The 12,608-nt window shown below is 40.1% G+C and overlaps 1 protein-coding gene across 3 annotated transcripts in view; it reads right to left on the minus strand.

Moving 5' to 3' along the window:
• adamts10 (ADAM metallopeptidase with thrombospondin type 1 motif, 10) overlaps positions 1–12,608 on the minus strand; it is a 102,250-nt gene that overhangs the window by 49,176 nt on the left and 40,466 nt on the right. For all 3 annotated transcript variants that reach the window (XR_006825060.1, XR_006825061.1, XM_046049139.1), the window contains 3 exons: positions 11,513–11,914; positions 2,815–2,954; positions 2,471–2,680 (listed from right to left, as the gene is read on the minus strand). Coding sequence is in view for 1 of the 3 variants with exons in the window: in XM_046049139.1 (XP_045905095.1) it covers positions 2,471–2,680; positions 2,815–2,954; positions 11,513–11,615 (453 nt within the window). In the remaining 2 variants the exon portion in view is untranslated. The remainder of the gene's footprint in view (positions 1–2,470; positions 2,681–2,814; positions 2,955–11,512; positions 11,915–12,608) is intronic.

Raw genomic sequence — 12,608 nt, forward strand, 5'->3', positions numbered from 1 at the left:
TTTGAAATATCCAATAAATTTCATTCCACTTCATAATTGTGTCCCACTTGTTGTTGATTCTTCACAAAAAATTACAGTTTTATATCTTTATGTTTGAATCCTGAAATGTGGCAAAAGGTCGAAAAGTTCAAGGGGGCCGAATACTTTCGCAAGGCACTGTACATAATTGGAGAAGTGAGTTGTCAACTTAGCATTGCAGACAGTTAAAAACAAGTGTGAATCTTAAATGTACTGTCTTAAATGTACTGTGTGTAAATATTGAATGCTTTAACTTCCATATCTTCCATATCATGTAATAACGTGTGATTACTAACTAAAAAATAAGAACAGTTGAGTAATTACTTTCAATTGCTTCTCACCCTTGGCAAGATATGGACTGAAATGAAAAGCGCTGTGAGATAACTGTTGTTGTGATTTGGCGCTATATAAATAAAACTGAATTGAATTGAATCATATTACTATATTTAGTGTGGGAAATGTGTTATAGTTCTTGGCTGCTGAAAAAAAGTAATATATTTTGTAACTTGCTACTTCTGTAATATGCTGCCCCCAACAACTGCTTCTGATGTAGCATTAATTGCAATGTGAGATATAGTTGAAATAAATAAATAAATAATTAAAATAAATAACGAGTAATAACTAACAGCAACTAATAACTGTAATTACAAGACAATATATATAGATTGTAATGGCCTGACAAGTATTACATGATTAGTAAAATATATGTTATAAAGCACAGGAGAAGACAAGGCAAATTGAAATAGTATGAATGTAATATTTATCTGGTTTTCTCTTATAATTTACATTTTTATTAAATTACCAGCAGCTTTTTATATTTACATAATGTTTCCTCCCATTTACAGTATCATTTTTCATTTCATTTTCAGGTTACATTTGCTGATAGATGTTACAATATTAGCAGCTACAAAGCCTTTAGTGAGAAAAACATAAATTCAACTCTTTGGTATTAACATGCCTAACATTATCATCATATCGCTGGGTGTTCAGACTGTCCCCCTCACAAGGTCCTCTGTTGGCGAACTGTGAGAGGAGGATCAGAACCCCACAGAACAAACACACACACACACACACACACACACACACGGTAAAGCATGAAAGAGTGAATGAGAGCGCGAAAAATGAGATAGCGAGACAGAGCTACACTAACACTTCCTTTGATTCTGCTCAGATGTGTTGGCCCCGGTCAGAGCGAGTGTTTCCCCTCGACTCACTGCGGCAGCTTTCAAAGTGCCTTTAATCCCATAATAAAGTTAGTGATGCTTCCCTGGACACACATCCCACTCGCTGGTGAATGTGCTCACGCTGGTCTGACCAACAGTAATTACGTGTGCTGCTTATTAACGCTTTGTGAACACATCTAATCCTCAGCTGTGTATACAACTGTTATTGTGGAGCCTGCTGTTTGTGGTGAGAGGATACACAGATACACGGTGCTGTGAATGCAGCAAAATGGGGGCAATAACTTTGATCTCTTAGTTTGGGGCATTAACAAGCACATGACTTCCTGTGAAAGGTAAATAAATGAAAAGGAATTGATGTTTTACTAAGTGGTAAACAAGACCACTTTGGAAGGCTGTTTCCCATAACTTCATGACCACAGTTCCAGTTAATAATTCCCTAGAGTTCCCTTTAAACGTCCCCAAGAGAGCATGCCAGAGCTTGATGCATTTTGGGTTATAGGTAGAGGTTAACGATCTCAAACTTCAAACAAAGTGCTTATTGGCTTGTCTAACAGCACCCCAACCCCCGTCCTATGTTGGCTGGTTCCAATGCTTTGTATCTTTCTGAAACCAACAATCATGGCCTCGTCACGCAGCGATTGGCCAGGTTTGCAGAGGTGAGAAAGTAAGCAGGGTTTGCACTTCTCTCTCAGGCTACTACTTCAATCACTTTTTTGTGCAACTGATTGCAACAACAATGAATGCCTTTGAGGAGAGACACTCTGACAGTGTGCTAAATGTGCTTATTTCTACAATTAATTGAGTCTTGCCTCTCTCTGCCCTTAAAAACCACACAAACATGGACGTGTCATTTTCAGCTAAAGTCTGTCATTTAAGATTATTAAACCCAAATTTTTGTCAGTGAACAGTATTTTTAACCTTCACTTCACCAATTCTTCAATGCCAATATTTACCTGATAATATTTTCAACGTATCACCATGTATTCTAAACTTGGTTAATTATCTGTAAGGATACAAATAAGAAAAATATTATGTATTTTTTTAGGATGAATCCTTCTTTTAAAAGTACCTGATATTAAATTAAATTTTTTGATGACCACACTTGTTGGTTTGGGCAAAGATTAAAGCTGGCTTGAGAACTCAAGGTTTGTTAAAATGTCAGAATCAAGTATTACAGATTCCTTATTTGCTGAGCCAGCGCTGCTGCAGCTGCTGACTGACCTCACTCAGTGTATTAGATGTGGATTAGACTTTGGTTTCAGTCTTACCAGGCCGTTACAGTTGCTCAGGGCCACTTTGCTGGAGTGCGGCTGGTCTTGGAGGTGTCCTACATAGTGGCAGTGGGGAGAGTAAGGATGACTCCAGGCTAATCGACCTCTCTTCCAGTACTCCACCCTGAACTGCTGGGACAGCAGGCCTCCCTGCAGCGTTAGGTTCAGCAGGAAGTTGTTACGTGACGTGGACAGCTGGTAGAAGAGCTAGGATATAGACATAGACAGAGGTCAGTTTGCTATTTTAGAGAGTAATTTAAAGGTGTGTATAAATGCAAGGCAAAGAGAGACTCAAAATAAGAATGAAAAATAAAGGGAAACAATTTCAAAAAGCACAATACAGAGTCAGGCAGCCTGTCCTCAGTGCTGCGTCTTCTTCTTTGGTGGTGTTGAGGCGTTTCTTCGTCCAGCATCTCACCATTAGGTCCTACACGCACTGGGATGGCAATCTCATACTGGCCTAGACTGGACAGGAAGGCAGCTAGCGGGAGAGAAATAAAGAAGGTATAAACCAAAATTAGAGTTTAATTTAATAAAACCCAAAATTTAGCTTAATCTAATTGACTCAGCTGAGGATTTGGGAGTTACTTATTTTGAATAATTCTATGGGGTTTTGTATTGAGATAGTAACCCAGTTGGCAAAGGGACACTTGCAGGCTATTTGGCCCATTACTGAAAAGGTCTCTCCCCTCCACAAACCCCTCCTGCACAAGGCCAAAGAGATGTTGCCATGGTTGCAATGAAACTGTATACTTCCTGTCTGTCCAGTCCATGCCGGGGCCTGGTAGAGATTTATTGCCCAAATACACACGGCTCCAAACAGCCAACGTCAGCTAACAAACGGGGAAAGGTCACCAGCAAATGAGCCCAGTTTTCATCAAACCTTTGGCCTCAGTTGGTGGAGAAGCAGCCCCTTCCCACACAGTGTAAATACCCAGGGATCAGAATTCCCTGGTACAGACTTGGAGAGCTCTGTACCGGGAAAAACCACTCTGTATGCAGCTGATAGGTCTGGCTTGAATAAACAGCAAGCACAATTACAAATGCTGCCTTCACATGGAACTCATGAGGTTGTACTGTATTTTCGACATGGGAAGTTTAGTACAAAATATGCTCAGCGTTCAAGTTGTTTTAGTCATGAGAACAAAAATGGACGCTGCCTTGTTCCCTTCTCAAAAATGGTGATGATTCAGCATTTTGTGCATTATAATTTCAACTTTAATTTTCTTCCCTTAGTATGAAGGTGCACAGCTATGCAGCAAGCAAAACACACTGTAAGGGTTTAAGAAGGTGGGATGACATATAAAGTTTTTATTGGAAGTAAAGTGTGGAAAAAGCATTGTAGAAAACATGGACGTTTCAATGATAGTGGTTACAAATCAAAAAGATTTAGAAAAAAATGTACTGTTACCGTCATGGTGACTGCCAATTCATACATTTCCTGCAGTTTTTATTTTACCTCTAAGTCCCCCGTCACTTCAAAAACTGCCATTACAGTTACAATGAATTACTACGGTGACAAAAAAAATGAGATCACAAGCCTGATGGCCTGAGGAAAGAAACTCTGTCTCCGTCTTTCCGTTTTGGTTATGTGACTGCGAAGACGCTTGCCTTAACACAACAGCTGGAACAGTGGTGAGGATCCTTCATGATCCTAAAGGCTCTGGTTCAGGCGAACACACTACTCTCTGCAGAAATCTCCTGTCCTGAGGCAGCTGTTGACAAAGCAGGCAGTGATGGTTCCTGTCAGGATGCTCTCTACAGCTCTAGAGTACAAGGATTCAAGTATCCTGAGAGAGACTGAACTTCCTCAGCTGTCTGAGTTGGTAAAGGCGCTGCCTTGCCTTTCTCACCAGAGTGTCTGTTTGTGCTGCCCATGTCATATCCTCTGTGATGTGGACTCTCAGGTATTTGAAGCTGCTCAACCTCTCCACAGTAGTCCCTTCAAACTAGTGTGTTCGTCCTGCATTGTTGTTCCCTCCTAAAGTCTACAAAAAGCTCCTTGGTTTTGGCAACATTCTTGAGTAAGCTGTTATCCTGGCACTAGAGTGACAAGTCAGCCACTTCCTCCACAGAGAACTTCTCATTGTTGACCCACTACCACTGTGAAGTCAGCAAACTTAATAGTGGAATTGGAGCTGAACCTGGCCACACAGTCATGTACTGCCATGATGTAATAATGCTAAAATGTTAGCAAACAGATGCCTATTTACACATCCAGAATATATGGAGAAACATTCATTTGGAGGTGTATCTAGTCACTTGACATGTCAAAGTGTAATATATAATCTACAAACTCCTGAAAAAATGTCTTTAGCTTGAGTCTTTAGCTTGCTATATCCTAATCGATCAACAACTAACTGCTAATCGCTAGTTAGCAAGTTTTTGCACTTAACAAGTATGTATGTTAATATGGTAATCAAAGTTTTTCTAGGGTTAAGGGTAAAAAGGCCATCAAACATGAATTGGATCCATTGTTTTAGCATCAAGAAAATTAATATTTGAAAACAAAAATATGTTTTATAACATTGGAAAAAATTGGGTTGACATTTCTAAAACTGTCTTTAGGGTACGACACATTGTGTGAACTAGAACTAGTAGAAAAGTCGAGAAATCACACCAATAACTACTTGAAACAGCCTAAAATGGACACTTAAAGGCCCCAAAATCAGCACTATTTCACAAACTCTTTCAAAAGAATTACTTCATTAAGCACTCTGAGCTGTTTCCCCACAACACTCTTGCTCTCACAGTTTGCGCTAACAAACCACAGTAAGTAATCAGGCAGGTGATATTACCATTACTTTTAGAAAACAGGAAAAGCTCCTGGAGAGAAAAGGAAGGGAGGGTGTTAATAAAGTAGATATAACTCACCTCCCAGGAAGGGATTAAGGAGACCTCACACAGAATAAACTGTACACTAATGAAAACCAACAAAACAAATTAGTATGTAGTTTGAACTAAAGGTTTGAACTTCCTCTCCACAGAATTTCCAACTAATTTCGCTAACTGGGGAAACAAGACACATGTAGTCCTTAATATTTTTTTTTTATCTATAAAAAGAAAGCAAAAACAGTGACTCAACTACTGGAAGTGGATAAAATCATTACAATGTCCCTGTTCTTCTTATGTTGTGTGTGACAGATACAGATAGACACCACGTTAGGACATCACAATTCAGAGTAGCAGCATTATTGTTTATAACAAGAAACCATCTGAATACAGTATGTAAATTGGACTTTCATTCCCATTTGGATGCATACAGTGTACTGGAAGAAGTTATAGCCCCTCTTGTTCAAACTCTTAGAGCAAACATTTGGCAGCCATGTAGTTTAATCACTTTTTATATGATGGATAAGGAATGCCTTTAACGTTTTTACAACTTCCTTCTATCAAAATACCTGTTTCTCCCATTCAAGTACTGTACATGCAATCCATTACTCTCCGACCCTGCCTGGGGCCCCCTGATAAAACTGGTGGACTCTTTCTGCTTTACAGAAAACAAACAAAAAATATGATGTGCTTTAAATCACATCACATCCTGACTAACTTCTTCTTGTCCTCTCTCTACACACAATTGTTCCAGCCCTGTTTCTCTAGTAAACCCTGAGTGTAAACTGCTATAATAAACATATTTGATTTGTTATCTCTCTAACGGGTGGGAAATGGAGTCCATAGTGACCCTGCAGTATCCAGCAGTTCAAAATACATTCATCGACTGATTTAACATTTGAAAATGTTAAGTAGACATCAAAGCAAATTGCCGGTGGAAACACGCTTGCTAAATTTCACATGAGGCACTCCCATTGCTAAAAGGGTTTCATTTCGAAACTTTGATAAATCCACCCATCCACCCGTGAGCAGGGCATCACCCTGGATTCTGTTATCACCGAATGAAAATTGTGGGAGGAAATGGAAAACTGTAGCCTCCCTCCATCCTAGACACACCTCAGCCCACACGCTGCTCTGCTTTATTTGAAACAACTACTACAAGAGGAGGAAGAACCAGTGATCATTCAGTATAAACTACAAAAAAAAAAAAACTGCTACCTCAATCACACCTCATCAGTTTATCTGTCTGTGTCTGTCTTTCTCTTGTATACAGTCTGGGTGGCACACACACTGTAGTGATTCACACATACCCTATATGGCCAAAAGTATGTAGACACCCAGTCCAAATACTTTACTCCGAATAATATGTTCCAGGTGATGATTTGGCGGGGTTATGCACTTTTTGGTAGGTGAAGTAACAAGTACTTTGCAGACTTAAAAACTCATTGTAAGAAAAGGAAAGCTGGGCTCTGACCAAACTAAAGTTGCTATTGCTACTAGCCAAGATTGAGACTTGATATCTAATGGAAATCTTAATGCTACAGCATAAAAGCATATTTCAGACAATAGTGTATTTCCAACTTTGTGCAACAGTTTGGGGAAGACCCTTTTCTGTTTCAACATACCAATGTTCCCATTCACAAAGCAAGGTTCATAAAGAAATAGTTTTCCCATTTTGATGTAGAAGAACTGCACAGAGCACTGACCTCAACACCACCCAACACCTTTGGGATGAACTGGAACGCCAACTGTGAGTCAAGCCTTATTGCCCAACATCAGAGGCCGACATCGCTAATGCTCTTGTGGCTGAATGAGAGCAAATCCCTGCAGCCAGGCGCCAAAATGGGAAGCCTCACCAACAGAGTGAAGACTGTTACAGCAGCGGATTAATACCCACGGTTTTTGCGATGTTCAACAATCACACATGGGTGTAAAGTTCAGTTTTCCACATTCTTTTGGCTATGTCGTGTATATGGATATAGGACCACTGAAGGAGCGACAGCAGGTCAAACAATTTCATCCATGCTTAGTCCTTTGTCTTCCTTCCACCTATCTAACCCTTATTACTGTTTTTCATCACAACAGAGATAAACGAATGAAGACTGATAAAGATATGTATTAGGTTATGATTAAAATGTTTCTTAAACAAACACACAGTCACTAACAAATACTGCACTGCACATAGCTGGACACCAAGTGAACAAGCAAACAAGAGAAACTTATGTTTCTAGTCATTTTCCCATTATTTCATTTGCTATTTCAAATGACTCAAAGGGGTTATCATCTGTGTAAAGATATCAACCAAGTGCCTGGACAAGAGTCAAGTTCAAAGAGGAGAGGAAGAGAAACAAACAGAGAGAGAGAGAGAAAGAAAGAGAGAGAGAGAGAGAGAGAAAGAGGGAGGGACATATATATATATCATTTTTAATATATTTTTCTTTTTTTAACACAAACACACATACGCTTTAATTACTTTATGCTTTAATTACTTGTTTAATGAAATGTATGGGGTTGATTGTTCTTATGTAGTTTGTATGATGCTTTGGCAATATTGTTGTTACACATTCATGCCAATAAAGCTAATTTGAATTTGAATTTAATTAAGAGGGACATAGACGGAGTGAGAGAGACATTATTAAATGTTTTAATATTGCGTTATGTGTATGCTGTTTTTGACAGGATCAAAACAAGTCAAATCATGGTTTCTGCAACAAATGAGCAATACTTTTGTGGTTTTTATGAATGATCTATACTTTGCAACATTAGACACAGAGATTATGCAGTAGGCTAAAAAAAACAAGAACAGAAAAACGGTTCTGTGCTTGACAAGACACCAAAAATCTGATGCTTGACCTTTCCATTGCTGTGTTAAACCAAGGAAGATCAAATTCACTGTGATGACTTTGTGTTAGAGCGGCATTAATTATTTTTTTGGCCACAACCAAGCAAGAACCTCGGGGTCTGAAAAGTGCAACGGTCAGCAGGGGGGAACTCCACTGGCTGCAAAGAGAAATCAGATTCCATCAGAAATAATGGCAAAATGGCTCTACTTCTCATTTGATTTATTCAGTATCAGTAAACACTTTCCTAATGAGTTTATAAAGTTTATAAAATAGATAATAAAGCTGGGTATACTTTAGGATGGGACTACCTTGTGATTGAGAAGGCACTACCATGGTGACCTGTCAATCAGGCTAGAGGAGCCTCATATCCACTGCACTGTAAATTTAACCAGTGCTGCTGAAAAAGCTGATTAGGTGTCAGCTGCTCATTTTTTACAGTAAGAACGTTTTGTTTTAAGCCCATTTTTCGCTAGCCAAAATTAGCAGTTAACATGAGTTACGGACGCAGCTTGCTAACAAAGCTGGCTAGCACCACAGTCTCATACAAATATCATCACCTCTGGTCCCTGGTTGCAGAAAATCATGATGGCGACAGCTAAACACAGGCTTTAAAACAGTAAACCAATGGGTAACGTCCACAGTCTGTAGTCGCTACGAGACAAGCATACATTTACATATCATGACCTTATGCAGATGTTATGGTTAACTTGTTTCCAAACAGTTGCAGTTACATCCTGTGTCCAACAGACACAGAGCAACATGTGCTTTTATTCGGTGTTGTCGTTCTGTCAGGATGAAAATGTTACGTCTCTTTTAACTCTGTTTTTGGTCTCCACCTACTCCTGCGAAAAATATCTGTCTCTTTGGCTGCTAAATGCTCCACTATGTTCACCATCTAGTCTCCAAATGCTCCAAAATGGCTCATGGAACCAAAATGACTCAAAATGCTCCATAGAACTGAGAGGAACTTGAGAGTTACATGATAATTCTCTGTGGGTTTTTCACTACAAGAAACTCATTTTACATTACACATAGTGCTACTCTAAACACTAAACTGTCTGTACCTGAGGAAAACAAAGTCTCTGAAGGAATGAGCCACGTCAGCGTTTTGGGGGGTGGGTTAGGAAGCAGCGTGGCAGACTATTAGAGACAGATGACTGCGAGGGGTCAGAGGTTAGGTTTAGGAAATACACAATCATAGGCTTGTTCTGGGTGACGAGACACTCAGGGATTTTATGTCTTTGCTTTCAGGGGATTTCAGTTGCTCCAGTTTCAGTGTGTATGTGAGAGAGACCGGCAGACTGTGTGGTGAGAGGTGAAGGGGGCGGGCACGTGGCTGTGCCACAGAAACATGATTTGTGGAAGCCCAGACCTGCATGCCTGCAGTGTGCCTCAGCCGGTCGGACAGCCTGGTCAGACATGAAACACTTTCTACAGCTCATTTCATTTTTTTCTCATGCATGTGAATTATAAATAAAAAACAAGTAACAATGGAATACATTGATCCTTAAATTACAATGAGACTATAATCAGCTACTCAAATTAAAAACAAATTAAGAGAAGGGCATTTATTCTGAATTTATAAACATGGGTGGCATTGAGACGGGTTGTTTTTTTGTTTTTTTTACTGAAATGAAAAACAGACTTCACTCTGGGCGATTCGACCATAAAATACATAAGTTCTCAAAGACTGAAAATAATTAAAGCACCCCACAGTATAAAACCCAGATCAAAGCCAATAAACCAATGATGTTTTTAATATTTATAAAGACTTAAAGAATGAAGATTAAAGTCTGTGCTTTTAATATGGTGTTTAATTGTAACCCAGGTCTCTGACACTCTTTTCATACTGGACTTCTGATTGCTTTGAAAAGGTCGACCTGTGTTATGCCACCTGGTTTTAGACGTGCTCCAGACTGTGGTGGGACACTGCTCTGTTTGTTGGTGAGAAAGGGTGAACACACTTTTCTATAATAATTAAAGGATTACTACAGTTCACACACTATACAGCAGATATGGCATAGATGTCTATCCCTCCTACCATAAGTTCAGCTACTCACAGCCTCAGAGACACCTGAACATGATTGATTTTAAGTTGCTGCATGAACATGTCAAAAAGTAGCCAAAAACAAATCTGTCTGACACATTGCCATGGTGACTTTTCAGTCTAAACACCACATGGACAACTTTTAATAAACCAACTGTTTTTTTATGTCTGGCTATAATGTTAAAGTTGTTGTAGGTAGGGCTGGGTATCACACCTCAATATACTTTTTTGGTACCGACTGAAATGTGTCTAGCTCCGAGTTTCATGAACTGACTGGAATTTCTGGTCAAATTTATAATCATGTTAACTTGTTCTTTGATCAAATAGCACCTGATTAAAATCACTAGTTAACTGGGTTTTTTTTACTATTTCATTTAGGCAAAACTCCTGAATTGGTGCTTGTGTTCTTTTGTTAAATAAAATACGGATTTGTAGGAAAATGTGTACATTTTTCCCAAAGGTAGGTGTAGAAACAATGTTGAGCTACGAGGACTAAAACATAGGCAAAAAGTTATGGGGTGTCATATATAAGTATTCCAATTCCAACTGATGATATAAATTAATTTACAATTAGGGCTTTTTCCACACCATTTATACTGTGGTACAGTACCTTCTAGTTTAATATCTCCATGCATTTTTCTGAAACTAAAGTCAGCCTGATATATCCATGTTATGGTTTACAGGCAGCACCTTAAAGTGGTCATATTATGGTCATTTTCAGGTTCATAATTTTATTTAGCGGTTGTACCAGAATAGGTTTACATTGTTTAATTTTCAAAAACCACACTTATTTTTGTCAAACCTCTTTTCACCCTGTGCTTTGACTGCTTCTTTTTAGCTATCAAGTGGAGCATCTCAGATGTGATCTTTGTTGGGAGTTGCACATGCGCAGTACTAGCCAATCAGAAGCAGAGTAAGACGGGCCAGTAAACACGTCTTCGGTTCAGCTGTAGCCTACATGTTCCCAAACCAGCTTCGCAAGTTATTAATTTGTAACAAATTGATCTTTCATAGGTAACGTTTTAACTGTGCACTGTCTCTACATCCCGGTAACAACTTTATGTCCATTGACTGCCTGGAGGGTCTCTAACGTTCGGTAGGGAGGTTGGGGGTAAGGGGAGGCAACGGACGGACATCTTGTCACTGTGTGCTGCAGCTCATGTGTTTTTCCATCTGTGTTTTTGAGGGCGTGCCACACTAGCCGCTAGGTGAGCATTATGACACGTGTTACAAAGTGACTCAACTTTTTCACGGAAGTAAATAATAATATATGTCATATATAATATGACCTCTTTAATCATAATCGCCTCCTCTCACCTTGTGACTGAGCAAACTCATCTCTGTGACCTCCTTCGACCTCGGTGGCAACCATGACAGCGATGACAGTGCAGACCAGACCAGTCCTCCATAGCGTTTCCATGGTTACTACAGTATTTGCTATAGTAACAGAATTCAGTGCAGTGGTCCCCGGGCCTCTGTCCCAACATGTCTTCTACCCTCTCGGATGCCCTGTCGCCTAGCAGTGGGACAGCTCAGCGCTCTGTTGTGCCATGGCTGCAAAAAGAGCTGTGAGTTCAGACAGACATAGCACCCCCTACAGTGTGTTGATCAGCTAGTGGTGATGGATCCTGGACACGTCCTCATAGAAGTAGAAGAGGCCTGGATGGATCTCCCGAGAGGCTCAGCAGCAGTGGTGGGTTTGGAGTCCTCTCTATAGTCCTGTGGAGAAGAGAAATTGCTCAGTAATGAAGAGGAAGGCCAGGAAAGGGAGTGAAAAGGGAGGGGAGAGAGAGATTTAGGCTAAAAAAAGTGGGAGTAACAAAGGGAGACATAGTGAAACACAGACTAAAAGAGAGAGAGCATGAGACCCATGCAGTTCCCAGTCTAACAATACAAATCTACGCAGTTCATATTTAGCATCCAGTGAAGGACCGCCCAGTGCTATATTGTTCCTTCAGCTAATCAATCTTGGCTTTGGCAAAGGGCAAACACTCTGTGTTTCACTCTGATGACCACAGACAACAGCAGGTCCCAACCTGGGGCCCCTGAGGCCCTGCTCTTTAAGCTGCCTGCCCACCGGAAAGAGTTCAAACACAAAGGAAGCCATTGATCTTGTAAAAAGCTGCGCTTAATGCCCAAACAGAGCTTGAAGTGGGTATTATGTCAGAGGCTCTGGGGGTAAAATGAGCCAATTTGAGAGGAGCAGCAGGTTGCCATCACTGCTACGCTGGCTGACTGTGGTGGTTGGTTGTATGGCTGAGTGACTTGCTGGCTGGCTGCCTGACTGTACAGTTTACTAATTGGCTGGCATCCTGACTATCAGACTGATGGTATGAGTGCCTATATGAAGCTTGATTACTTCTGAGTCAAAGGGTTACAATAACAGTATTGTAATAATTATAACCGGACCAAC

The sequence above is a fragment of the Micropterus dolomieu genome, linkage group LG05 (genome assembly GCF_021292245.1).
Source record: "Micropterus dolomieu isolate WLL.071019.BEF.003 ecotype Adirondacks linkage group LG05, ASM2129224v1, whole genome shotgun sequence".
Lineage (NCBI taxonomy): Eukaryota > Metazoa > Chordata > Actinopteri > Centrarchiformes > Centrarchidae > Micropterus > Micropterus dolomieu.